This window comes from Canis lupus, chromosome 38 (genome assembly GCF_003254725.2).
Source record: "Canis lupus dingo isolate Sandy chromosome 38, ASM325472v2, whole genome shotgun sequence".
Taxonomy (NCBI): domain Eukaryota; kingdom Metazoa; phylum Chordata; class Mammalia; order Carnivora; family Canidae; genus Canis; species Canis lupus.
The window spans coordinates 15,949,132-15,976,260 of NC_064280.1; the positions used below are offsets into that span (position 1 = coordinate 15,949,132).

The following is a 27,129-nucleotide window of genomic DNA, read 5'->3' on the forward strand; positions in this document are numbered from 1 at the left end:
CAGGCTCCCCGCTGAGCAGGGAGCCCAATGCGGGGTTGGATCCCAGGACCCCGGGGATCATGACCTGAGCCAAAGGCAGACACTTAACCCCCTGAGCCACGCAGGCGCCCCTCCTGTCATACATGTGATTTTTTGCTCAGCAAGTGCCTCTGTGGGCTCTAGTGAAGATCTCAAAGAAGCAGACCCCCTCCCCTGCACATCTGTCCCATGTGCCCCACAATAATTACCCCGAACCTTAATTTATGTCTTTGGGTGCCACTTGTCCCAGGACACCATGTAATCCTAATTTAGGGTTTACAAATGTGAACTGCAAATTCAGGGTAAAATCTCAGGCTGACTCCACAGAGCCCATTGTGTGCAGAACCCCCCCCCCCCCCCGCCGCCTTTCTCTCTCCCTTTCTTTTCTTCCACCTCAAAAGCCCCATGGTTTGTCCCTTCATCGTAAGTAAATGTGTAAGTAACTGTCCGAGGGGCCTGGGTTTTGCCAGACTGCACAGAGGCAGCCCGCCCCAGGGGGAGCAGCGGGCTCTCCGGGCTGTGTCCGGGGTGGAGGGAAGGCCCTGGGACCCCGCGCGTACCCGGCAGAACGTAATGGAGGATGCGCGAACCCGGTAGAACGTAATGGAGGATGCGCCTATCCACTAGAACGTAATGGAAGATGCGCGTACCCGGTAGAACGCAATGGAAGATGCGCCTATCCGGTAGAACGTAATGGAGGATGCGCCTATCCACTAGAACGTAATGGAAGATGCGCGTACCCGGTAGAACGCAATGGAAGATGCTCTATCCGGTAGAACGTAATGGAAGATGCGCTATCCGGTAGAACGTAATGGAGGATGTGCCTATCCGGTAGAACGTAATGGAAGATGCGCTATCCGGTAGAACGTAATGGAAGATGCGCCTATCCGGTAGAACGTAATGGAAGATCCACGTACCCGGTAGAACGCAATGGAAGATGCGCCTATCCGGTAGAACGTAATGGAGGATGCGCTATCCGGTAGAACGTAATGGAGGATGCGCTATCCGGTAGAACGTAATGGAGGATGTGCCTATCCGGTAGAACGTAATGGAAGATGCGCTATCCGGTAGAACGTAATGGAAGATGCGCCTATCCGGTAGAACGTAATGGAAGATCCACGTACCCGGTAGAACGCAATGGAAGATGCGCCTATCCGGTAGAACGTAATGGAGGATGCGCTATCCGGTAGAACGTAATGGAGGATGCGCTATCCGGTAGAACGTAATGGAGGATGCGCTATCCAGTAGAACGCAATGGAAGATGCGCCTATCCGGTAGAACGTAATGGAGGATGCGCGTCCCCGGTAGAACGCAATGGAAGATGCTGGTACCCGGTAGAACGTAATGGAGGATTTAATTTCATGCATTCTTAATTCAGGTTAACTTTTAATAACTTAAGGTCTTTCATTATTTTCATCTAATAACTGAAAACTGAATAATTACATTAAAACAATTCTCTTGGTGGTTGTTTTTTGTTTACTGCAAATAATGGTCTGCACTCAAATGCCAGCCGTGATCAGAGTAGGGTGAGTGATGTTATGATATAAACTGATTAATGTTTCCAGAGGTAATTAGAGCTGGCATTTGGGGAGCTTAAGACAATTTCTATGAAGGCAGACAGTTTGTTATTCCAAACTGGGTAGTGCAGTTCTCAAGAGTGGAAGAGCAGATGAAATCTGTTTTATTTATTTTCTGCTAAAGATTTCTAGTTATTTATTCATGAGAGACGTAGCAAGTGAGAGGGGCAGAGACACAGGCTGAGGGAGAGGCAGGCTCCATGCAGGGAGCCCAATGGGGGACTCGATCCTGGAACTCCAGGATCATGCCCTGGGCTGAAGGCAGACGCTCAACCACAGAGCCACCCAGGCGTCTCAAAATCTTTTATTAAGCTGGGAAACCTAATTGAACTTTTTAGACTTTCCTGCTTCATGCCGTAGCCACAGGGCAGAGTTTCCACAGATCTGTGGCTTCCAAATATGAAATTCTGGACGCCTGGGTGGCTGGTTTGCTAAATCACCCCTGTTGGCCCTCGGGGGTAAGCATACTCTGGAAGAGAACCAGAGCGTGACTGGAGGCTGGTCATCAGTGGTTGGAGGGGAAACACTGTGTTAGCCTCCCGCAGAAACAGAGTGGGCTCTCATGCCCCCTGGGAGGTGGGCAGGAGGTGGGGGGAGTCAAGGACCAGGTGCCTTATGTCCTCACTTGGTAACTGACTTCTCATCAAATCCCTTAGACCCAAGGCCTCCAAACCTCATCTGAGCTGAGGTCAGAAAACAATTTTTCTTTCTTTTCTTCTTCTTCTTTTTTTTTTTATATAAACGATTTTATTTATTTATTCATGAGAGACACAGAGAGAGGCAGAGACACAGGCAGAAGGAGAACCAGGCTCGCTGTGGGGAGCCTGATGCTAAACTTAATCCCAGGCCCCCGGGGGTCATGCCCCGAGCCAAAGGCAGATGCTCAACCGCTGAGCCACCCAGGTGCACCAGGAAACACTTTTTCAAGGGACATACTTATTGCATCTGATTACAGATACTGTTGTTGGTTTCTGGAGCCTGTAGTGAAGTGCCTCCTCTACTGCCTCTCACCTGCCCCCCTGAGGCCCGGACAGAGGGTTGTCCTGGGAAATGCAAACTCCACAGGTAGCTTCCCTATCAGCAATAGAGTCCTATAATACACCCTCGTTATATACATGTGTGTGTGTCTGTGCAGAGATGTGTGTGAATATGTACCTCAAGGCATATATAACATCATCTATATAATCTCCATATGTGTGTGTATATGTGTGTGTGTGTAGACAGATAAATAGAGATGGAGATAAATTTAAGAGCTGGGTGGTTAGAAGTCCTCCCTTCAGAATCTGAACTTTTTGAACCTAGCTGCTGCGACCCTGAGAAAATTTTGCAATCCCTCCAGGTCTTCATTTCTTTGTGCAAAACGGGGGACATAATAGTAACTTCTTCAAAGTCGTGAAGACTTATTGAAGCCCTGAGGCGGATGTTGGCGGTGCCCACGGTTCAAGGGTGGGAAAGCAGAGCAGGGCCAGTGGCTGGAATGCCAGGCCCCAGGGGCAGGCTGCCTCTCTGGAGATGGGAGTGCTGATTGAGAGTCTCACAGCTGACTTCCCCTGCGTGGCGTCCCATTAATCAAACAACTGTCAGATCTTAACTTGGCTTCCATCGTGGCTTAGCTCTAAGGACAAAGTGGGCTTGTCTTGCAAGCTGTACATTCCTCATTATATGTCAGTACATTGGCCTGTAGTTAATGTGTGATTCTCATGGCAAACTGGCCCCCGAGAAGGTCTGCTCTTGCGGTGCTGACAACCAGGCTTCTGAGACCGTGCGTCAAGGGGTGAATGGTTCCGGGACCCACCAATGTGCCATCTCTCTTTGTGTCCCTTTGGGAGATGCTTCTTGGTGTCTGGCTCTGCTTTCTTCTGCTAGCTTCATAGTTAGTACCAGCCAAAGATTAAACGGCTTTAAAGACTAATGAAGCCTTGATTCAAAAGATAACTTTTCTTTTTCTCTTAGGACACCTGGGATGAGCTCCTCATTGGCAACGTAGAAATGAAAAAGGTTTTGTCTTGCCCCAGGTAAGGATCCTCTTGAGTGTCAACCTCTGGGGTCTGTTCATTGGTTCCTAACACCACCTAACTGCTGGTCCTTGAATGGCAGGTGCATCTTGACCACCGTAGACCCAGATACTGGAATCATAGACAGGAAGGAGCCCCTGGAAACCCTGAAGAGGTAAACAGCAGTGTGTCCAGTGTATTTTTAATATCAGCCCCATCCCAGAGCTACCTGCAGGTGTAGTGCCCTGTCCGAGCACTTCTCATTCTGCCTTCTGCTTGGCATGGGTCTGTTGGTAAGTTGCTTCCTCTTTTTTTATGGATGGATCTTTAAGTGCTTTTCTTTCTTTCATTTTTTTTTTAAAGACTTTATTTATTCACGAGAGACACACAGAGAGAGGCAGAGACACAGGCAGAGGGAGAAGCAGGCTCCCACAGGGAGCCTGATGCGGGACTCGATCCCGGGACCCCAGGATGACGACCTGAGCCAAAGGCAGATGCTCAACCACTGAGCCACCCAGGTGTCCCCTTCGAGTGCTTTTGTTAGATTTTTCATTGTTTAATCCTGTGTTTTGAAATTTTCATATCTCTCACATCGAATTTTAAGGTCATTCACGTGTGTATTTCCAAATTAATACCTCAAATACTGTAATTATTTTTATTGCAGCTTACATTTCTTTATTAGACTTAACATCAAGGATGATGAGACTCATTGAAGTTGTGTAATGAAATATTAGAAAAATAGAAATGTAACGAGTTGTCAGGAGTTGGTTCATTCAGGAGCTTCTTTGGTGCCAGGGTGGTTTTCTTTTGTTCTGTTATTAGCCGACTTTAGTTATCAACTAAATGTGTTTTTAAAACTAAGTCAAAACTAAGTCAACATTTTGGGGAGGATATATTCTTTTTTGTTTCCCTTTTCTCTGTTATTTGTTTCCAATGGTTTTAAGTTAGAGAAGAGGTTATTTCTTGAAGTCTTCAGATATGCAGTTCTGTTTTTTGATTTTTGAGATGTGGCGAAGTTAATTTTTTTTTTCTTTAGACAGGGCTTTTGAAAAAGATTAGCTTCATCAGTAGTCCAGCCCCATGCCAGTTGCATCTGTATCTTCATTTTTGTTCACCAAAGAAGCTCAGCTTTGGGCTTGTAAACCTGACGGGGTGGAAAGCAGATTACCTACATGCGTTGAACGGAAGGCTTAGAGGGGCATCTGGGTGGCTCAGTCGGTTACGCATCTGACTCTTGATTTCAGCTCAGGTCATGATCTTGGGGTCTGGGATTGAGCCTCTCCTTGGGCTTCCTGCTCAGCAGGGAGCCTGCGTGTCTCCCTCTCCCTCTGCTCACTTTCTTTCTCTCAAATAAATAAATAAAATCTTAAAAAAAAAGTTTTGGAGAGTTCCGGCAGTTCCATTTTGAGATTGTACGAGCATTTATTTGTTTCAGGGAATTGTGAAGTGGGAGGTATACATGCAAACATACCACCTATTTTTTTTTTTTTTTTTTTTTTTTTGGAAACATGGCACTCATTTTGAGTAACACTTAAAGTTTTTTCAAACTGAAGCCATGGAAAAATTGTATGGATTCTCAGGATGCTTCTAGAAAAGGCAGGATTTTGTGCAGTTTGACTCCTTGCCCACAGAGTTCTCTGTCCATGTTGTAGAAAAGGTGTGCTAAGAAGGTAATTTATAGGTAATCTGAGAATGAAAACTTGAGTCTATGGAGAGCACTTGGATTCTTATTTCCCTTTTGTGCCTGATGGTAAATTTTTGCCTCTTTCAGTTACCGCCTGTGTGATCCTTCGGAGAAGCAAATATACAAGTCATCCCCACTCTTTGGGATCTATTATTCAGTGGAGAAAATTGGCAGCTTGCAAGTTGGTGACCCGGTGTATCGGATGGTTCCATGACGTGGTATGGTGAGCAGCATACTCAAGTCAGCAGCTTTGCTGCTGGAATGCATTGCCTCCAAGCCACTGCCACATTTCTTGTGCTGAGATGTTATGTTTTGCTGCTTTAAATCTTAGGAGAAGGAGCGGTTTGTGTTCTGCTCTTTGGAGTTGGAAAATGCCTTTTAGTTTTCTTTCCCCAACAGTCTGATTTATTCCACCTCGGGTTCTCTCCCACTTCCCATTCAGTTATAAAATGCTGATGCAGGAGCCCCGGCAAAAGATAGGTAGATGTTCTCAGTTCATTAAGGAATAAGGAAATTGAGCAGGAAGGTGAGCAGCTCTCAAGAGTTCTGTATTGATTTTTTCCTGTCTCTGATAGAAAAGTGAGGGGAAATGTTTAAATTATTCAAAATCAACTTGAGAAAAACATTGAATACTTTTTATAAAATTTATTTTTAAGAGATGCCTGGGTTGCTCAGTGGTTGAGCATCTGCCTTCAGCTCAGGCTGTGATCCCGGGGTCCTGGGATCGAGTCTTGCACTGGGCTCCCTGTGGGGAACCTGCTTCTCCCTCTGCCTGTGTCTTTGCCTCTCTCTGTGTGTTTATTCTCATGAATAAATACATAAAATCTTTTTAAAATTTTTTTTAAAAATACGATTTAACGTTTGAAAAATATTAGGGCATTAAGGCACCTGGATTCTGAGTCATAAGGTAGAAAGTAATGTTCTCACACTGATTTCACTGGGCTAAATAAAATCCTGATGCCTGGAGCATAAGGCCTAATCCTGAAATTATAGAAATAAAGTCATTTGGAAGAAATAAAGTCATTTGGAAGACTTCAAATTGAGCCTTTTAAGCAACTCTTCTCCTAAAATCTATAACCCAGTCTGAAAGTCCCCTCATGTCTGAAGAATTTTTTTTTTACACTTGATTCCCAGACCCACAATCACACCCTGTGCTGTAGGCTGACGCTCAACTGCTGAGCCACCCAGGTGTCCCCAAATTTACATTGTTGAGTTAAAAAGGTTCTCCCAATGGGGTTTCGTTGTTCAGGATTCACTACTTTTGACAGGTCCCTGTTTCCCTAGTTAGGAATAAATGTAAACGAGGCTAATTTCTGGGGCGCCTGGGTGACTCAGTCAGTGAAGTGTCCGACTCTTGATTTCAGCTCAGGTCATGATCTCAGTGGTGAGATTGAGCACTGCGTCTGGCTCCATGCTGAACGTGGAACCTGCTTAAGAGTCTCTCCCTTTCCCTCTGCTCCTCCCCTGCTAGTCTTCACTCCTGGTTCATGCTTATGCTCAAGCACATTTTCTCTCTCTCTCTAAAAAAATAAAAATAAAAAAAATAAAAAAAGGCTAATTTCTTAATTCTTTTTTTAAAGACTTTATTTATTTATTCATGAGAGACACAGAGAGAAAGAGAGAGGCAGAGACACAGGCAGAGGGAGAAGCAGGCTCCATGCAGAAGCCTGACGTGGGACTCCAGGACCACACCCTGGGCCAAAGGCAGGCGCTAAACCACTGAGCCACCCAGGGATCCCCTAATTTCTTAATTCTTAAAATTATTACAGAATCTTCTGCTTAAGCGATAGCTTCTCAATGAAGATCCTTAGAGTTTCTGCCAAAGTAGCTCTTGATAAGAAGGCAGCTCTTGAGTATCTTTGAGCTGAGCAAGGAGGTGTCTGGCTGTGGCCACCACCACCTGCTGTACCTGGATTGACAGTTCTGGGGAAACTAAAACTCAGTTACCTACGATCATTGAGCAAGCCACTCGGCTTAACGGGTGACCCCTTCTGTGGGGGTCTTTCTTTGACTTATTTGATTTTGATTGGTTTGGGTTTGGGGCACCAAAGTTTCACAGTGAACTGCAAACCCTGGGGATTATCCTGCTTGTAGTGATTATAAGAATCTTCCTGGTGCATTGTATCCTCCCCAAAACTTTAATTGCCTGATTGAAATCCCTAACCACCAAGCAATTGATCTCACTGAGATTACAACAGAAAAGGAACAGAAGACGACGGCCTTAAGGAAGGCAGATATTGAGTTGTAACCCGTGAATTTCACAGAAATAAAGAAAACCTCATGACCTGTGAGTTGCATTCACAGGATCAACAGGAGCTGTGAGCACCACAGGGCATAGCGGAGAGGGGCACGGATGCCTTAAGTTTTGAGCACAACTCTCAGTTTAGCAGAAAGTCTTACTCAAAGGGGGGAAATTGTTAACAAGAAAACCACAGCCCTTGGGATGCCTGGGTGGCTCAGCGGTTGAGCCTTTGGCTCAGGGCGTGATCCAAGATCCTGGGATCGAGTCCCACATCTGGCTCTCTGCATGGAGCCTGCTTCTCCCTCTGCCTGTGTCTCTGTCTCTCTGTGTGTGTCTCTCATGAATAAATAAATAAAATCTTAAAAAAAAAAAAAAAAAAAAACCACAGCCCTAAAATGACTTCACTTAAGGCTTCAGGTCGGTAAACCAAGACTTAATACCTAATTTAACTGCTGTTTGATTTCATCAGGAATGTAACCTTTAATCAGGCAACATGGAATTTCCTGATGGATTGACCACTCCTTGGAGGAGGGCAACCTTGCCTAAACGGTGCATTCCAGCCTAATAAAGTCTCTTTCTTCCTTTCTTTCTTTCTCTTTCTTTCTTTCTTTCTTTCTTTCTTTCTTTCTTTCTTTCTTTCTTTCTTTTTTCTTTCTTTCTTTCTTTCTTTCTTTCTTTCTTTCTTTCTCTCTCTCTCTCTCTCTCTCTTTCTTTCTTTCTTTCTTTCTTTCTTTTCTTTCTTTCTGTCTTCTCTCTGCCTTTCAAAGCCTTTCTTTTGTTTAGCTCAGTGGAGCTTGCTAGATGGGATGCTGCACGATTCATGAATCATTTAATAAAGTCAATGAGATCTTTCAAGTTACTCAGTTAAATTTTGCTTTTTAACACATGCGTGGGATGGACTAGAGCTGAGAGGGGACGTGAAAGGCCAGGTGGGTTGGCTACGTGTGTCATAAGCAAGGTTCAAGATATGGGTGTGGTGAGGGATGTGAGTGCCCCTGGGCCCTGAGCCTCCCTTTCAGCTTTATTTTTTATTTCTTAAAAGATTTTATTTATTTATCCATGAGAGACACAAAGAGATCCCGAGAGAGAGGTAGAGACACAAGCAGAGGAAGAAGCAGGACTTGGGACTCGATCCCAGGTCTCCAGGATCACGCCCATGAAGGGAGCCCGACTTGGGACTCGGTCCCAGGTCTCCAGGATCACGCCCTGGGCTGAAAGTGGTGCCAAACCACTGAGCCACCTGGGCTGCCCTACCCTTTCAGCTTTATTATCCAGCATTCCCCGACACAAACCCAGGGCGCTTGTCCTGCCGCCCATCCCCTAGAAGCATGGAGAACTTTCCCCTCTAGTGGGCGTTTCTGTTGCACTTTAAAAATAACAGTAATGTTACTCATCTACATTGTGAGCCTACTCTAGTTCCTGCATTTTGGATTCTTCATGTGACAGGTTGAGTAAAGCCTTACAAAGATAGCAGTTAATAGTTGCACTGGGGTTACTTATCCATTTAAAATTTAAATTTTAATTATGTAAAAGTTCATCTGTTCCATGATAGATGCAGTCCATGTTCCTCACGGTGAATTTAGAAAATGCCAGCAAAGTTGGGGAAAGAAATCACCCATTGTCACTGTGTACAAATTTTATTGTGATTGGATTTTTTGTTTAATGTAGCCAGGATCTGTATGATATATATATATTATGTACATATATAATGATATAAAATATATATCATCCAGATATATGTTGTATATCATATGATATATATGCAGATATATATATCATCCATATATCATATGGTAAATATATGCAGAAGTATGTATCATACACACTTTCATAGACCTCCGATCTTTCCAAAGGTCATTTCTGATGGCTTCATAACATTACGTGTAGAAAAAAAAAAAAAAAAAAAAAAAAAACATTACGTGTAGACATAGACGACATGTTCTTTTTTTTTTTTTTTTTTTTTTTTTTTTTTAGACGACATGTTCTAAACACCATTTTATAGTATTTGACACTTGGGATATATTCCTTTTTTTTTTTTTTTTTCCTATTTGAATAAGATTAAGTATATATCTTTGTATGCAGAATCATGTTATTTTATTTATTATTTTATTTTTTAAAAAAATATTTTATTTATTAGAGAGAGAGAGAGCATAAGCAGGGGGAGGGGGAGAGGGAGAGAGAGAAGCAGGCGCCCAGCTGATCAGAGAGCCCAATGAGGGGCTCGATCCCAGGACCCTGAGATCATGACCCGAACCAAAGGCAGATGCCCAAGCAACTGAATTACCCAGGTGCCCCCCCTATTTATTATTTTTTAAAAATATTTTATTTATTCATTTGATAGAACACCAGCGAAGGAGGGGGGCAGAGGGAATGGAACAAGCAGACTCCCTGCTGAGTGGGGAGCGTGTGGGGGGACTCGATTCCAGGACCCCAAGACCACAACCCAAGGTGAAGTCAGATGCTTAATCAACTGAGCCACCAGGTGCCCCCAGAGCCATCTTATAATTAAGTCTTTTCCTGTAAGTTAGATTGTTAAAGTGGAATTATTGATGCGTGGGATCCAGGCATATTTATTAGCATCGTTGGCCAATGGCTTTTAAAAGCGTTCTTCCCCTGTGTCTCTGTCGTGTCATGTGGGAGAGATCTGGGCTCTGGGCTCTTGCCAGGCCTGGTGGGATGCTCAGTCTTAACAGGCTGCTTTTTCCCCTCTAGGGTAATTTGGTGCAGGACGTAGTTTAGGTTTCCTGCATTTTAACCCCATCAAGTGACTGCTTTGAGTGCTTGAGGTATTTATGACTTGTAGGAGAAATAACCAAATAATCAGAGGTCCTTGTCATTTATTCAGGTTTCAGCGTCCGGGAGGCTTTCATTAGGACTTTTGCCGAAAGCAGCAACACCAACCACCTCGGCGCCGCCTTGCTAACCAGCCTTTGGCCACCTTCACCCCAGAAATGAATCTCTGTTTTTAATTTTTTGAAATTACTCATGCTCCCAGTTAATGCAGAGAATTAGAGGTGATCCAGAAATAAGAAGGTATATAGATTTTAGGTAATGAGAACTTTTGAAATAAAACTGCCTATGAAATTATTGTGAATGTTACTACAGCGATCATACTTCTCAATGCCTGATGTTAATGTTGATGAGTAAAGAAAGCTTAAATAATCAGTTAAAAAGCTGCAAAATTTTTTCTGACTTTATATTTGATTACCTGTCATTCATGTTTTTAGGGGAAATGGGAAACGAGATTACTGTTTTCTAGTTTGCTTTTTACATGTAAACAGATTCCTGTTGTTGATCTTTACATGACTGTTGAATCCTATAACTTTTTTTTTTGCTCATATGTTTTGGGATCAGGTTATACTTGAGTATGGAAGTTATTTTTTAGATCTTGTTTTTATGTTCGATTAAACTTCTATTAAGCCATATGGAAGTAATCTGTGTGTAACTGCCAGATACGCCAACTGGAATTCCAAGTATGATGAAGAAAAAATGAGATTTTAAAAAGAATGGAATTTTGAGAGCAGGAGGGAGAAGGATGAAAGCACGGGAGCATTTTTTTAAGTGCAAATAATTTTTTTTTTTTTTTTTTTTGTAACCAAGAGCAATGAGCTATTTTGGTATGACTAAACAAAAATCCTCACTGAAGAAATACATGGATGAATTAACCCACTTCTAATTTTTGTGGTTTCTTTAATATCAATAAATGTGAATCTCAATTGTACTTTTTCTGTAGTATTTATGAGTCTGCTTTGGGGCTTTTTTCATTTTATATCAGAACTTGGATCACTGTCATTCATTATTTTTTTACTTTTTTCTAGTCGCCTAGCAGAGGGCTTCCCTCTGGAGATCCAAGTGGACTCCGCAAACATTACCTCCCATGGTTGGTGGGGCCAGCGGGGGTGGGGGCACCGTGAACTGCACAGGTGGCCCACTGAGGCAGGATGGCCAGTGACTGTGAGGAGACTGTCCAGTGACCAGTGAGGAATAGCTGTTCCTTTGCTGGCTTCTGGGACTAAAATCAACCTCCACTGCTAGCTCCCTGTGAGGTGCAAGGGCTCAGTTAACTTGATCCCTGGGTAAGTTTTAGAAATGTTGAAATTGAAAAATCCTGCTAGCTTTGAAGCCAGCCATTGGAATAGAGAAGGAGATTTTTCCTTTTAAATTTCTGAAGAGAGCGGCCCCTGGCTGGCTCAGCCAGAAGAGCAAGTGACTCTTGATCTCGGGATTGTGAGTTCGAGCCTCACGTTGGGTTGGGTGTAGAGATGACGTAAATGAATACGTAAAAAAACCCCTAAATTTCTGAAGAGAAATTAGGGAGAGAAACAGTAATACACAAAATGTAGGGCCATGAGCTGTCTGTCCATGGAGAATATGGAGCTCGAGTCCTGTGTCATGCTGAGGTACGCTGCTCCTCGTTCCATTGCCATGGCACATGTCACTAACAGTCAACATTTATTTGTGGGAAGCTAGATTTACCCAAGCCCTTTCTCCCCCCAGCTCATTCCTAGAAGAGGAGTCATTGATGTACTACAACAGTGGAAGTAACCTCTGACCTCTGGGCCTGAACACAGTTCCTGGCTTTCACAGGAGCGGGGAGGGAAAAGATGACTTGAGGTTGGAAGAGAGGATAATAGGATGGATGTAATCCGTTTCAGCCTAAATATCTATGGTGAAGAACAATGTTCGAAGACAGATCTTCCCTGAGCACTAAGGGGCTGGGGAGAAAGGATTTGCTTTGCTTTTGGAGACTCTCCCTCTACTGATTTAAGACATTTTCCATTTGTGTGCACAATTCTGGTGAGATCTCGGGTCGTACTGTTCTAGGCTGACAGTGCCTCTACCCTGGGCCAAACTGGTCAGGCTCCTTTGAAGCCCCTTCTCTACCAGGGCTCAACCTTGACTCTGGCCTCACCAGGCCTGCATCGTGGATTGAGTTCTTCATCTGCACCTCGAGATGTGTAAGACCTGGGCTTGCTTTCTGCAAGTCGGTTTAGCCAAAGTCCTCCTACCCTTGATGTTTCCATTTGAGAAAATTTCCATCCACTGGTCCTCTCTCTGTGCATCTTGGCTATAAATGCCCACTTGTCTTGAATCCTCTTGCACAGTTGGTGGGAATGCAAGCTGGTGCAGCCACTCTGGAAAACACTATGGAGGTTCCTCCAAAAGTCGAAAATAGAGCTACCCTATGACCCAACAATTGCACTACTGGGTATTTACTCCAAAGATACAGATGTAGTGAAATGACGGGACACCTGCACCCCAGTGTTCATAGCAGCCATGTCCACAATAGCCAAACTGCGGAAGAAGCCCTGATGTCCTTCAACAGATGAATGGATAAAGACGATGTGAGATATATACACACACACACACACACACAATGGACAATGGAATATTAGCCATCAGAAAGGAATACCTCCCATTTGCTTCGACGTGGATGGAACTGGAGGGTATGATGCTGAGTGAAATAAGTCAGTCAGAGAAGGACAATCTTATGGTTTCACTCATGTGGAATATAAGAAATAGTGAAAGGGACCATAAGGGAAGGGAGGGAAACTGGGAAAAAATTAGAGAGGAAGGCAAATCATGAGACTCTTGACTCTGGGAAATGAACAAAGGGTTGCAGAAGGGGAGGTGGGGTGGGGGATAGGGTGACTAAGTGATGGGCATAGAGGAGGGCACTTGATGGGATGAGCACTGGGTGCCATACTATATGTTAGCAAATTGAATTTAAATAAAATATAAAAAAACAAATCCCCACTTGTCTTTGCTATGTTCAGAGTTGAACCCTATATAATATCTCCATTGGAATGGTCTTCTTTTATTTTTTTAAAGACACATTTATTCAGCGTCATGATCAGACTATTACATTTAGCAATCAACAGCATGGGTGCAAAAAAAAAAAAAAAATCTACATTAAAACCCTTTGTTGGAATGCTTTCCACTTTCCACAGAACAGAAACTAAAATAATCTGTTATACAATTAGTCACAAATACAGTCCTCGAGTTTTTTGCCCGTACCCATGAGTATTGTCTAAAACATGTCTTCTATGTAGCAGCTAGGCCCTGCCACCACTGTGCTTGGCTGAGTTCACAGATCTGTTGTAACCTGTAGCTTCCCTGTCCCTTCTCTGGCTCTCCTCTCCTGCTAAGCTTTGTTTCCTGGCAGTAATTAAAACCTTCTGTCACTGCCACAGCTGCTGCTGTTGCTGCTGGAACCGCCATAGCCACCTTGGTTTCGTGGTTTGGCAAAGTATTGGCCTCCACCACGATAGGGGTCAGAGCTTCTGCCTCCAAAATTTCCTCCTTTCATGGGTCCAAAATTTGAGGATCGATTGTTGTAATTGCCAAAATCGTTATAGCTTCCGCCACCTCCAAAGTTGCTTCCGTCATTACCAAATCCGTTATAGCCATCCCCACTGCCACCCTGTCCACCACCACCTCGACTGCCACCGAAGCCACCTCGACCACTGAAGTTCCCTCCACGACCAAAGTTGTCATTCCCACCAAAACCACCTCCACGACCACCACCAGAGTTTCCAGAACCACTTCGGCCTCTTTGGCTGGACGAAGCACTAGTCATCCCTTGCTTTGATGGGGCTTTCCTTACTTGACAGTTGTGGCCGTTCACAGTGTGGTATTTTTGAATGACAATCTTGTCTACAGAGTCATGGTCGTCAAAGGTCACAGAAGCAAAACCTCTCTTTTTGCCACTACCTCGGTCAGTCATGATCTCAATCACTTCAATTTTCCCATACAGTTCAAAATAATCTCTTAGATGATGTTCTTCAGGGTCTTCTTTGATGCCACCAACAAAAATCTTTTTCACACTTAAGTGGGCACCAGGTCTTTGAGAATCTTCTCAGGAGACAGCCCTCTGGTTCCACGACTCTTCTGTCCACCTTGTGCGGCTGAGCGTTCAAGGCCGCGTCCACCTCCTCCACGGTGGCCTACGTGAGGAACCCAAAGCCTCTGGAGCACTTGGTGTTGGGGTCTCTCATTACCACACAGTCCGTAAGCGTCCCCCATTGCTCAAAATGGCTCCTCAGACTCTCATTGGTTGTTTCGAAGCTCAAACCCCTGATGAAGAGCTTCGGCAGCTGCTCAGGCTCTTTGGGAGACTCTGACTTAGACATGATGGCGGTGGGAGGGGACACCTTAACGATGCTTACTCGGCGGCGTCCAGGGGCAGAAAGCCATTGCAATGGTCTTATTTTTATTTTTTTTATTGACCTATAACATTGTATTAGCTTAAGGTATACAGTGTAATGATTTGGTGTATGAGTGTATTAGGAGATGATCACATAGTAAGCTTAGTTAAAGTCCATTACCTCACACAGTTAAAATTTTTTCTTGAGATGAGAACTTTTAAGATGAGCTCTCTTACTAACTTTTAAATTCACAACTCAGCATTGTTAACTATAATCAATATGCTCTACATTACATCCCCAGAACCTATTTCTCTTACAACAGGAAGTTTGGGTCTTTTGACCACCTTCATTTATTTTGCCCACCCCCCACCCCCTGCCCTAGGCAACCACCAGTCTCTTCTCTGTATCTATGAGTTGTTTTTGTTTTAGATTTCACATATGAAGGAGATCATAAGGTATTTTGTCTTTCTCTATCTGACTTACTTCATTTAGCATAATGCCCTCAAAATCTATGCACTTTGTCCGGCATGGCAGGATTTCATTTTTTAAAATAAGGCTGAATAATACTCCATGGTAGGTGTGCACCACATTTTCTTTATCCGTTCATCTGTCCAGTGGACACTGAGGTTGTTTCCATGTCTTGGCTATTGGAAAAAAATGCTGCAATGAACATGGGGGTGCATAGATCTTTTCAAGTGAGTGCTTACTCTTTCTCTGGATAAGTATCCACAAGTGGAATTGCTGGTTCGTATGGCAGTTCTGTTTTTAAATTTTTAAGGAAAATTCATACTGTCTTCCATAGTGGCTGCACCAATTTACATTCCCGCCAACAGTGCAGAAGGGTTCTCTTCTCTCCACATCCTTCCTAACACTTGGTATCTCTTTTTGATAATAGCCAATCTGTTGCATGTAAGGTGGTATCTCTTTGCGGTTTTGATTTGCATTTTCCGGATGATGAGTGACGTTGAGCACTTTTCCATGTACCTGTTGGCCATTGTAGGTCTTCCATGGAAAGATGTCTATTGGTTCTGCTGCTCATTTTAAATTGGATTTTTTTCTTCTATGATTTCATTGTATGGGTTCTTCTTATATTTTGGTTATTAACCCCTCATCAGATATATGATTTGCAAATAATGTCTCCCATTCTGTAGGTTGCCTTTTCATTTTGTTGATGGTTCCTTTTGCCGTGCACAAGCATTCTAGTTCCATGTGGTCCTGCTTATTTACTTTTGCTTTTTTTGCCTTTGCTTTTGGTGTCATATAAAAAAAAATCATTGCCAAGACTGATGTCAAGGAGCTTGTCCCCTGTGTTTTTTTTTTTTTTTCGTGTCTTGAAGTTTTATGGTTTCGGGTTTTATGTTTAAGTTTTGAATCCATTTTGAATTGATTTTTCTGAATGGTGTAAGATGGGGTCCAGTTTCATTCTTTGCAGGTGACAGTTTTGCCCCTGCCATCTTTTGAAGTGACCACCCTTTCCCCTTTTTATATTCTTGCCTCCTTTGTCATATATAATTGACCACCTATGCATGGGCTTCTCTCTCTCTCTCTCTCTCTCTTTCTTTTTAAAAAGGTTTTACTTATTTATTCATGAGAAACAGAGAGAGAGGCAGAGACATAGGCAGAGGGAGAAGCAGGCTCCCTGTGAGGAACCTGATGTGGGACTTGATCCCAAGACCTGGGGAACATGACCTGAGTCAGAGGCAGACACTCAACCTCTGAGCCACCCAGGTGCCTTGCATGGGTTTATTTCTTCTCTCTATTCTGTTCCATTGATCTACATATCTGTTTTTATGCTGATACTATATTGATTTGATCACTATAGCTTTCTAAGAGTTTGAAATTAGGAAATATGATGCTTTCAGCTTTTTTCTTTTTTTCTGAAGATTGCTTTGGCTATTCAGGGTCTTTTGTGGTTCCATACAAATTTTAGGATTTTTTTCTTTTCTTTTTTTTGTAAGATTTTATTTTTTAGTAATCTCCACACCCACTATGGGCTTGAACTCACAATCCCAAGATCAAGAGTCGCGTGCTCCACTGACTGAGCCAGGCAGGCACCTTAAGATTATATTTTTTCTATTTCTTTGAAAAATGCCATTAGAATTTTGATAGAGATAGCATTGACTCTGTAGCTTGCTTTGTATTTTATAGATATTTTAACAATATTAATTCTTCCAATCCATGAGCACAGAACAATTTTGCATTTATTTCTGTCTTAATTCCTTTAATGTCTTATAATTCTCAGTGTATAGATCTTGAACGTCCTTGGTTAAATTTATTCCTAGGTATTTTATTCTTTTTGATATAATTATAAATGGGATTGTTTTTCTTAGTTTCTCTTTCTGGTAGTTTATTGTTATGTATAGAAATGCATGGGGCCCCTGGGTGTTTCAGGTAGTTAAGTGTTTGCCTTCAGCTCAGGTCATGATCTTGGGGTCTTGGGATAAAGCTCTGTGTTGGCTCCCTGCGTGGTGGGGAACCTGCTTTTCCCTTTCACTCTGCCACTCTTTCGCTTGTGCTCTGTCACTCCCTCTCTATGTCAAATAAGTAAAATCTGTTAAAATTAAAAAAAATGAAACTGATCTTTTTTTTTTTTTTTTTTTTACTGAATTCAGTTATTCTAATAGTTTTGATGGTGTTTTTTGGGGTTTTCTATATGGGCTCTTCTGTTACCTGCAACGCAGATGGATTTGCTGCTTCCTTTCTGATTTGGGTGCCTTTTATTTCATTTTCTCGCCTCGTTGTTCTGGCGAGAAACATTTTTCCAGAACTCTGTTGAATAAAAATGGGGGAAGAGTGGACATCCTTTATTCCTGATCTTACATGAGCAATAGTCCCCAGTGAAGTCTTCCTAACGTTTTTACAAGTCTCAGAATACTTTTTTCTTTAACAGTCTGGCACATCAAAGAGAAGCCTGAGACTGAAACCACCCTGCCCCTCGTGGCTGTGTTGTGGGAAACATGGCCCGATCTGAAAGAGGCAGGGACTGAGGTCAGTGAGTGCAGGGTGGGTGGATGTTCCCTTCTTTTTTAAAAATGATTTTTTATTTATTTTTCAATTTATTTTTTAATAAATTTATATTTATTGGTGTTCAATTTGCCAACATATGTTATAACACCCAGCGCTCACCCATCAAGTGCCCCCCTCAGTGCCCATCACCCAGTCACCCCCACCCCCCACCCACCTCCCTTCCACCACCCCTAGTTCGTTTCCCAGAGTTAGGAGTCTTCATGTCCTGTCTCCCTTTCTGATATTTCCCACTCATTTTTTCTCCTTTCCCCTTTATTCCCTTTCACTATTTTTTATATTCCCCAAATGAATGAGACCATATAATGTTTGTCCTCCTCCGATTGATTTATTTCACTCAGCATAATACCCTCCAGTTCCATCCACGTTGAAGCAATGGTGGGTATTTGTCGTTTTTAATGGCTGAGGAATATTCCATTGCATACATAGACCACATCTTCTTTATCCATTCATCTTTCAATGGACACCGAGGCTCCTTCCAGTTACCATACCTATTCTAGTAAGCTGTTCGGAAAGATAGAAAGAGATGGAATACTTCGCAACTCGTTCTATGAGGCCAGCATCACCTTAATTCCAAAACCAGACAAAGACCCCACCAAAAAGAATTACAGGGCAATGTTTAAAAAAAAAAAAAAAAAACATTAAAAAAAAAAAAACCACAAACGGAGAATTATAGACCAATATCCCTGATGAGCATGGATGCAAAAATTCTCAATGAGATACTAGCCAATAGGATAGAACAATACATTAAGAAGATTATTCATCATGACCAAGTGGGATTTTTTTTAAAGATTTTTTTATTTATTTATGCATGAGAGACAGAGAGAGAGAGAGAGAGGCAGAGACACAGGCAGAGGAGAAGCAGGCTCCACGCAGAGAGCCCGATGTGGGACTCGATCCCGGGTCTCCAGGATCCCGCCCTGGGCTGAAGGCAGGTGCTAGACCGCTGCGCCCCCCAGGGCTGCCCTGGACGTCCCCTTCTGCCCCGAGGCCTCAGGACCCGAGGCCGGTGCCCGACTTCCAAACCCGGGATCGAATCCCACGTCGGGCTCCCGGTGCATGGAGCCTGCTTCTCCCTCTACCTGTGTCTCTGCCTCTCTCTCTCTCTTCACTGTGTGCCTATCATAAATAAATAAATAAATAAATAAATAAAATAAATAAATAAATAAATAAATAAATAAATAATATATAAAAAAATAAAAATCAAACCCGGGAGAGCGCGCCAGCCCTAGCGCTGCAGGGGCGCCTTCGGCCGCCCGCGCGGCTCCGACCTGCGGCTGCGAGAGCCCGGGGGCAAGCGCCAGCTCCGCGCCAGCCTGGGGGGCGGGGGGGGGGCGAGTGCGTCTCCCCGACTCCCATTCCCGCAGCTCCCGGGCCGCGGAGCAGGCGGGGCGGGGGGGGGGGGGGGGCGGGAAGGGCGGCGCCCCCTTCTCCCCAAGGCAGGGCTCTCCCCGCTGCCGGATTTCTTTTCTTTTTTTCTTTTCTTTTCTTTTCAAGATTGTATGTATTTATTCATGAGGGATACAGAGAGAGAGAAGCAGGCCCCATGCAGGGAGCCCGACGTGGGGCTCGACCCCGGGTCTCCAGGATCACGCCCTGGGCCACGGCAGGCGCCAAACCGCTGCGCCACCCAGCTCTCCCCGCTGCCGGATTTCTAGTGGCGAAGTCCACGCTCTGTGCCGCAGGGGTGGCATCCAGGTTTAATAAAACCCCACAACTGGGTAAGGAGAGGGGTCACTCGTGGTGACCTTGGGGAGGGGTGACCCGGGGCCGCCGCTCGGGCGAAGGGCGGGATGCGGCGAGCGGCCGGGAAGGGCTCCGGGCTCGGGCTCCGGGCTCCGGGCTCCGCGCCAAGGCCGCACCTCCCCGGGCCCGGCGGGCGGCGGCCGGAGCTGCAGGCGTCGCGCGCCGCGCGCTGGGCCATGGGCGCCGCCGGCTCGTGGGCCCCGCGCCGCCTGGGCCTCCCCGCGCCCTCCCGGCCCGCCCTGGCTGGCGGGGGCGGCGCTCGGCCTGGCCGCCGCGGCGCTGGGGACGGTGGCCTGGCGGCGCGCGCGGTCCCGGCGGCGCGGGCGGCTGCGGCAGGTGGCACCGTGGCGCAGCTCTGGATCTACCCGGTCAAGTCGTGCAAGGGCGTGCGGGTGAGCGCGGCGGAGTGCACGGCCCTGGGGCTGCGCTGCGGGCACCTGCGGGACAGGTAGGCCGGGCTGCGCGGGACCCGCGGGGCGGGGGTGGGGCCGCAAGCTCGCGGGAAGGGTTCTCGAGTTCGACGCTTGCGTCTCCTGGGCTGCTGGTTGGACGCTTGGTTCTTGGAGCCTTCAGCGGGGAAGGTCAGCTCGGTGTCTGGTCAGATTTGGAAAGGTAGGTGGGGGCCGACCCCTGCCCTGTCTAGAGAGGTTCCACCTGCGCAGAGGGGCAGGGGCGACCTGGTTATTTCCAAGGTTTGCCCCTCCGAGTCTCCTGCTCCTTCTAAACTTTCTGATTGTCTCTTAGGCCACAGCACAATAGTAGGACATAAAAATGCCGGAGCCCTCGTGGCGGACAGGGCAAACGCTGAACCGGGTCTCCGTTCAAGGACACTGGCTTCGGTCTTGCTGGGGCTTGTTTCCTCCCACGTCCCCAGTCCCGGAGCAGGTGCCTCAGGTCTGACCCAGGAGGTGGGGAGACTTGATCCACTTTCATAAGTAACGAGCAGAGTGAAGTTTTGTGTTGGGAAGAACGGGGTGTCTGGGGCACTGCAAGATGTAATATTTGCCATTAAGGAAATAGTGTTCCCTCTCCCAGAGGCAGAGAGGTTCTTAGTGAAGTACTCTGGCTAAAGTCTCTACCCACATAAGGCCTGGTGTATGCAAATTCCACCCCCCCCCTCCCCAAGAGAAGAGGTGTCCTGTCATTAACTCATCCCAAAGGTGAGGCTGGAGCCACTCACGGACACAGAATTGTGCAGCCAGATAATCGGGGAGGTTCACTTGATGGTGAAGGCTGCTAAACTCTAGAAAGAGCAACAGATTCCCCTTCTTTGGTCATAGGATAAGATGCCTTCCCCTCTGGCTGGGGTGGTTTTGTTCCTTTACATAGAGGGAGGGGAGGGTTGTTTGCACGTTGGTCACTCAAGGAATCTTCTAGCAGAGGCTGCCTGCTGCCCAGATTTCCTTCCAGGTGACACACGTATTCACTCTTCCACTGCGGTCTTCTTTAAAAATGTGGACTCGGGGCAGCCCTGGTGGGCGCAGTGGTTTTGGCGCCGCCTGCAGCCTGGGGTGTGATCCTGGGGACCCTGGATCGAGTCCCACATCGGGCTCCCTGCACGGAGCCTGCTTCTCCCTCTGCCTGTGGTCTCTGCCTCTCTCACTCTGTGTCTATGAATAAATAAATAAAATATTTAAAAAAATAAAAATAAAAAATGTGGACTCAAAAAAAAAAAAGTGGACTCACAGCTTTGAAAAAACTTCAATTTGTTTTAGAGAAATGCTGTGTATGCAGATCATGTAACTCTCGAGGATTTTCCATCCTCCTTCAACCCCTGATTTCTAATCCCGGAGAGATTTTTGTGTTCTGTTTTTATTTTTAGTAATCTCTACCCCCAGCGTGGGGCTAGTACTTAGAACCCTGACACATCCGAGTCACATGCTGTACCAGTGGAGCCAGCCAGGCACCCATAATCCCGGAGAGGTTTTTATTTTCACTCACTCATTCATTTATTTATTTAAATCTGTATTTTATTCAGATTTCCTTGGTTTTCACTTAATGTCTTTCTTTTCCTATCTTCAGATCTCAGCCAGGATACATTTATAATTATATTTAGATGTCGGGACTCCTGGGCTTCTCTAGACTGTAGTAGTTTCTCAGGTTCTTATTGTTTTTTGAGAGCTTGAGAGTTTGAGGAATCCCAAGCGGGCATTCTTGTAGAGAGTCCTTCAGTTTGGGTTTATCTGATGTTTTTTCTTGTGGTTGACAGGATTATGGATTTTTGGAGGAAGAGCAGAAAGTTCATTCTCCTTGTGTCACATCAAGGGTGCACAACTTATCAACAGAACTTAAAAATTATTTAAATTCCAGTTAACGTACAGTGCAGTATAAATTCAGGTGTACAGTGTAGTGATTCAACACCTCTATACAACATCCAGTGCTCATGACAAGTGGGCTTCCTTCATCCCCATCCAACCAACCGTCCACTTCCCCTCTGGTACCTGTCACTGAGTCTGTTTCTTGGTTTGTCTGTCTGTGTCTTTTTCCCTTTGCTCATTTGTTCTGTTTCTTAAATCCCACCTATGAGTGAAACCCTACAGAATTTGTCTCTGTCATATTTCAGGAGAGGAGTGAGTCACCTGAGGAACCGTAACATTTAAAGAGCCACTGGAAAGATTTTTAAAACTTAAAAAAAACCAAAAAAAACCAAAAACCCTACTTTAATTTTGGGGATGTCTGGGTGGCTCAGTAGTTGAGCATCTGCCTTCGGCCCAGGGCGTGATCCTGGAGTCCCGGGATCAAGTCACACATTGGGCTCCTGGCAGGGAACCTACTTCTCCCTCTGCCTGTGTCTCTGCTTCTCTCTCTCTCTCTCTGTGTCTCTCATGAATAAATAAATAAATAATCTTAAAAAAAAAATAAAACTTTAATTTTTCCTGAGAGTCCCATCCCAGACCTATGGAATCAGAATCACCAAGAGCTGGGGCGCTTGGGTGGCTTAGTCAGTTGAGTGTCTGCCTTCAGCTCAGGTCTTGATCTCAGAGTCCTGAGATCGAGCCCCTGAAGTGGCCTCCCTACTCAGCGGGTGCCTGCTTTCCCTCTCCCCCTGCCTGCTGCTCCTCCTGCTTGTGCTCTCATTCTTTCTCTCTCTGTCAAATAAGTAGATAAAATCTTAAAAAAAAAAAAAGTCATCAAGTGTGAAGACAATGCATGTAGTGTTAAAATCTCCCAGGTGAACCTGATGCTATAATTAAAAGACTATATCTGGGTCATTTAAGACAGAGAAGAGCATGTTCAGAGCTTATTCAAGTATGAAGGATTAGAAAAGCCTTCTTACTGCTGGGAAAACTTTAGGCACAGTGGACCTGGACACCTCCAGAAACTGGAAGAAGCAAAGACTCATGGTGCACAGTTAGAGAAAGTGGCCTTGTGCTACTTTCCCCCAATTGAAGCACTGAAGTTGTTTCTCAGACAGATTTCCAGCTCTTATCTGTCTCTCTTCTGATCATCTGAATGACTGTTTCCCCACTTCTCGTCACGACTTTGCTGTGATGATTGCTCTTGAGGAACAAAAGGATTTGTCTTTGGCTTTTCTGCTCCTGTGGGTATCTACAATAAATGGAACTGTATCAGTTGTCCCCTTTCCCCTTGTTTTGAAAAATAACTGCTTGGGATGGGGAAGGTGAGGTGTGCACCTCCTGGAGGGGGGTGGGACAAGGCCTGGTTCAAATCCATGGATTTGGTGCATCATGTGCCTGGGACATCGAGCTGAATCCTGTCCCATAGACGATCTTACACAAGCCTCGGCACAGTCATGAGGCCTCGATACGATCTCCACTCTGCAAGTAAAAACAACAGTATCAGAAAGGATGAGTGTCTAACCCCATGGCAGTTGTGTGCTAGAGGGATGTGAACTCAGTCTCTGGGGGCACAGCAATCATGCACACTTTTTCAATGTGATTTAAAAGAGCGAGGATTGCACAGAGGATCAAGAGACCCGCACACAATCATCTAAACTTTCCCAGCCTCATTTTTTTATTTACAAAAGAAAGGGTTGGACTTCATGATCTCAAAGACCCTAATTAATCGAGGTTCTGTTTATATTTTTATTTTTAAAAGATTTTATTTATTTATTCATGAGAAAGAGGGAGACACAGAGACACAGGCAGAGGGAGAAGCAGGCTCCATGCAGGGAGCGCGACGTGGGACTTGATTTGGGATCTTCAGGATCATGCCCTGAGCTGAAGGTGGCGCTAAACCGCTGAGCCACCCGGGCTGCCCTAGGTTCTGTTTTTTAATTTTTTATTTTATTTTTTTTTATTTATGATAGTCACAGAGAGAGAGAGAGAGAGAGAGAGAGGCAGAGACATAGGCAGAGGGAGAAGCAGGCTCCATGCACCGGGAGCCCGACGTGGGATTCGATCCAGGGTCTCCAGGATCGCGCCCGGGCCAAAGGCAGGCGCTAAACCGCTGCGCCACCCAGGGATCCCTAGGTTCTGTTTTTTAAAGGGTAATTGAAACTCGGAAGCAAGCTAGAAAGAACTTTGCTAAATGACTGCTATTCTCTCAACTTAAGACTTTAATAATAATGAAACTGCAAACAGTCTAGAAGGCAGGAAGAGGCCTCTTGGATTTAATTCCATTTTTTAAAAATATTTTATTTATTTATTCATGAGAGACAGGCAGAGACATAGGCAGAGGGAGAAGCAGGGTCCATGCTGGGAGCCCAATGTGGGTCTCGGTCTCGATCCTGGGACTCTGGGATCATGTCTGGGCTGAAGGCAGATGCTCAACCACTGAGCCACCCAGGTGTCCCTAATTCCATTTTGAACCTACATCTTTGGAACCATTCTAGGAAGCTGGGCTCTTCCTCCATTAGGGCTTTTGTCTTCAGATTTCTAAAACTATTTGGTCCAAAGCTCGTTGTCGTTCGTCTTTTCTTTTTCTTTTTCTTTTCTTTTCTTTTCTTTTCTTTTCTTTTCTTTTCTTTTCTTTTCTTTTCTTTTCTTTCTTTTCTTTTCTTTCTTTTTTTCTTTTCTTTTCTTTTCTTTTCTTTTCTTTTCTTTTTCTTTCTTTTTTTTTTCTTTTTTTTCTATTTATTTATTCATGAGAGACAGAGAGAAGGAGGCAGAGACATAGGCAGAGGGAGAAGCAACCTCCCTGTGGGGAGCCTGATGCGGGATTTGATCCCAGGACCCTGGGATCATAACCCGAGCCTGCTGAGCCACCCAGAGGTCCCTTGTTCAAAGCTCTTAACACATTTGTGAATGTTTGGCGTGGGCACCCTGGACTTTGAGCTGGTTCAAAGTCCACCTCGCAGAGCAGAGCTCTGGCATGGCCTGATTGGCACAGAAGGTGGGAGGGTTGGTTGCCCTCTTTGACCTTGTAAATCCCGCTCTCCTTGGTGGGTACATATGACTCAGTCGGTCCTAAATCTTCGCTGGCCCTTCTGAAGCCAGCCTTTGATGTTTTCTGCACAGACTGTGATCTCCTGGAGAAATGCGCTCTCTATGCTTATCATCCTGGGTGTCTTTACCTCTTGCCTGCCCCCTCTGCCCCCTTTTCAGGCACTTCTGCTTCCCAGTTCACTTTCTAAGTTTAGCCATGAGGTGTTCCAGCTGTCCTGGGCTCTGCCCCCACCTCTGTGATCACTCACTGTTGTTCTTCTGGAGAATCTGAGCTCTGGCCTCCACACTGATCCTCACACTGCACACTCCTGTTTTAGGTGGAAAAGAAGGTGTTAGTTTGGGACAGCTCGGTCATGAAAAATCCACCCGTCAGACTTACTCCTTAATTTCAGATCTGTCAGAACAGAGATACTTATTCACTGGGCATCATTTGAGTGCAAGCGGTGACAAATGTCATTACCCCAATAGACAGGGTAATGAGGGTGGTCGGGGTATGTTACAGGCAGCAACTTTTTATTCTTTTTTTTTTTTTTAAGATTTTATTCATTTATTCATGAGAGACACAGAGAGAGAGAGAGAGGGGCAGAGACACAGGCAGAGGGAGAAGCAGGCTCCATGCAGGGAGCCCAATGTGGGACTCGATCCCGGGACTCCAGGATCACACCGTGGGCTGACGGCAGGCGCTAAACCACTGAGCCACCCAGGGATCCCTATTTTTTGTCTTTTATTGGAGTCTCTGTCCTATCCTGGCATTTGATTTTCTGCAAGCCACCACCTGACTTTCCCTTTGCAGCAGGTAGCACAAAATGTCCAGCCCCCACTTCTCCCGGTTAACGCCCAGGGAGGTTGGAGCAGGTTGGAGGTTACAGCAGGTTGGAGCTCAGGGTGGGGCTGGTGAGCCCGAGTGAGGGCTGAGGTGGAGGTGGGTAGAAGCCCAGGAGACTTAGCCCAGGGAGGGCCTGGCCTCACTGTCAGAAATGAAGTGCAGACTCCTGCTGGGACAAGTGTCTGGCTGTGTGTAGATCTCGGAAGGAGTCCTGTTTGGTGCCAAGGCACGCTGGAAGTTTAAGGTAAAGGCTTTGGTAGGATTAAACAGCAGGGTCATCCAGAGCTCTGCACCCCAGGATGAGGCTGGAGATAGGAGCAGGGCCCAGCCTCGAGGGAATGGAACTGCAGCAAAGTAGCAGGGATCCCCTTGGTCACAGAGCCCCGTAGCTGAGCTGCCACACAACCCTGGGAGCCAAAGACATCTGAAAGGAATAAGGTGGCTTCTCAGGAGGCTGGGGGCCTGCTGCTGCCCAGCATCCCAGCTCTTGGATGGGAAGAGCCAAGACAACTCCTCAGATGCCTTTGCACTGTCATACCCCCACTGCCATACCCTGACGCCAGGTGGCAGGCACAGGTGGCAGCCAGCGTGCTGCTGGGCTGCAGGGAAGGGACACCTCCTGGGGTCAGGTGAGGGCCGAGATGGACCTGCCTGCACTCTGAAATCAGGTTTCCTCATCAGGGCATTGCAGGCATTCCCATTTGGTTCCAGTCATATTTGGAAATGTCTTCCTTAGAGGGCGCCCCTCATTCTGGAAGAGGCTGTCCTTTTTATCCTGCTCACATTTGGAAAGCCCGAGCTTTCAGCTGCTGCTCATAACTCAGGGCCTGTGGACATCCCCACGCACCGCACTTGTGTTCTGTCTCAGACAGGTGGTATTGAGCTTCCTTTCTCTAGGGGACAGAATGCTTTTTAAAAGATTTCATTTATTCATTCATGAGAGACACACAGAGAGAGGCAGAGACACAGGCAGAGGGAGAAGCAGGCTCCACGCAGGGAGCCCGACACGGGACTCGATCCCCGGACCCCAGGATCAGGCCCTGAGCCAAAGGCGGCGCTAAACCACCTTTAAATATCTTTTCAGAATCAGGGATCCCTGGGTGGCGCAGCGGTTTAGCGCCTGCCTTTGGCCCAGGGCGCGATCCTGGAGACCCGGGATCGAATCCCACGTCGGGCTCCTGGTGCATGGAGCCTGCTTCTCCCTCTGCCTCTCTCTCTCTCTCTCTCTCTCTCTCTGTGACTATCATAAATAAATAAAAAAATTAAAAAAAAGACTTAAAAAAATATCTTTTCAGAATCAAATTGTTTGTGTGGTGTAACCCCAACCATACGCTCTGTTATAGATAAAAGCATAACCGACGTACCCAGGCCAGCCTCCCTTCCCCTTTCTAGGAAAGGTTAGCTGATCTCCCCACTAGATAGGATGCAGCGTGAAAACCCATCTAGAACCATGGGCTCTCCAGAGGTAAGTGGAGTTCTGAGCTAAGTCATGTTCGTGGGAATCTTCATTCTCTGAATCAGA

General features: G+C 45.6%; 2 protein-coding genes and 1 pseudogene across 6 annotated transcripts in view; 2 read left to right on the plus strand and 1 right to left on the minus strand.

Annotated features, from left to right (window-relative positions):
* The window catches only part of LOC125752112 (mitochondrial amidoxime reducing component 2-like), an 81,364-nt gene that overhangs the window by 25,503 nt on the left and 28,732 nt on the right, over positions 1-27,129 (plus strand). The window contains exons 5-8 of one of the 5 annotated variants that reach the window (XM_049106968.1): positions 3,549-3,610; positions 3,693-3,764; positions 5,361-5,491; positions 10,361-10,379. In XM_049106968.1, the coding sequence (XP_048962925.1) occupies positions 3,549-3,610; positions 3,693-3,764; positions 5,361-5,487 (261 nt within the window). In that variant the 3' untranslated portion in view covers positions 5,488-5,491; positions 10,361-10,379. Of the gene's footprint in view, positions 1-3,548; positions 3,611-3,692; positions 3,765-5,360; positions 5,497-10,360; positions 11,237-27,129 lie in introns of those variants that run through there. The other 4 variants (XM_025420961.3, XM_025420962.3, XM_035711242.2 and 1 more) reach the window with 4 other exon arrangements.
* On the minus strand, positions 11,084-14,708 carry LOC125754562 (heterogeneous nuclear ribonucleoprotein A1-like; annotated as a pseudogene).
* MTARC2 (mitochondrial amidoxime reducing component 2) overlaps positions 19,466-27,129 on the plus strand; it is a 35,664-nt gene continuing 28,000 nt past the window's right edge. Inside the window, 3 exon segments of the mRNA XM_049106967.1 lie at positions 19,466-19,672; positions 19,674-19,767; positions 19,770-19,881. Coding sequence (XP_048962924.1) covers positions 19,481-19,672; positions 19,674-19,767; positions 19,770-19,881 — 398 coding nt within the window. The 5' untranslated portion in view covers positions 19,466-19,480.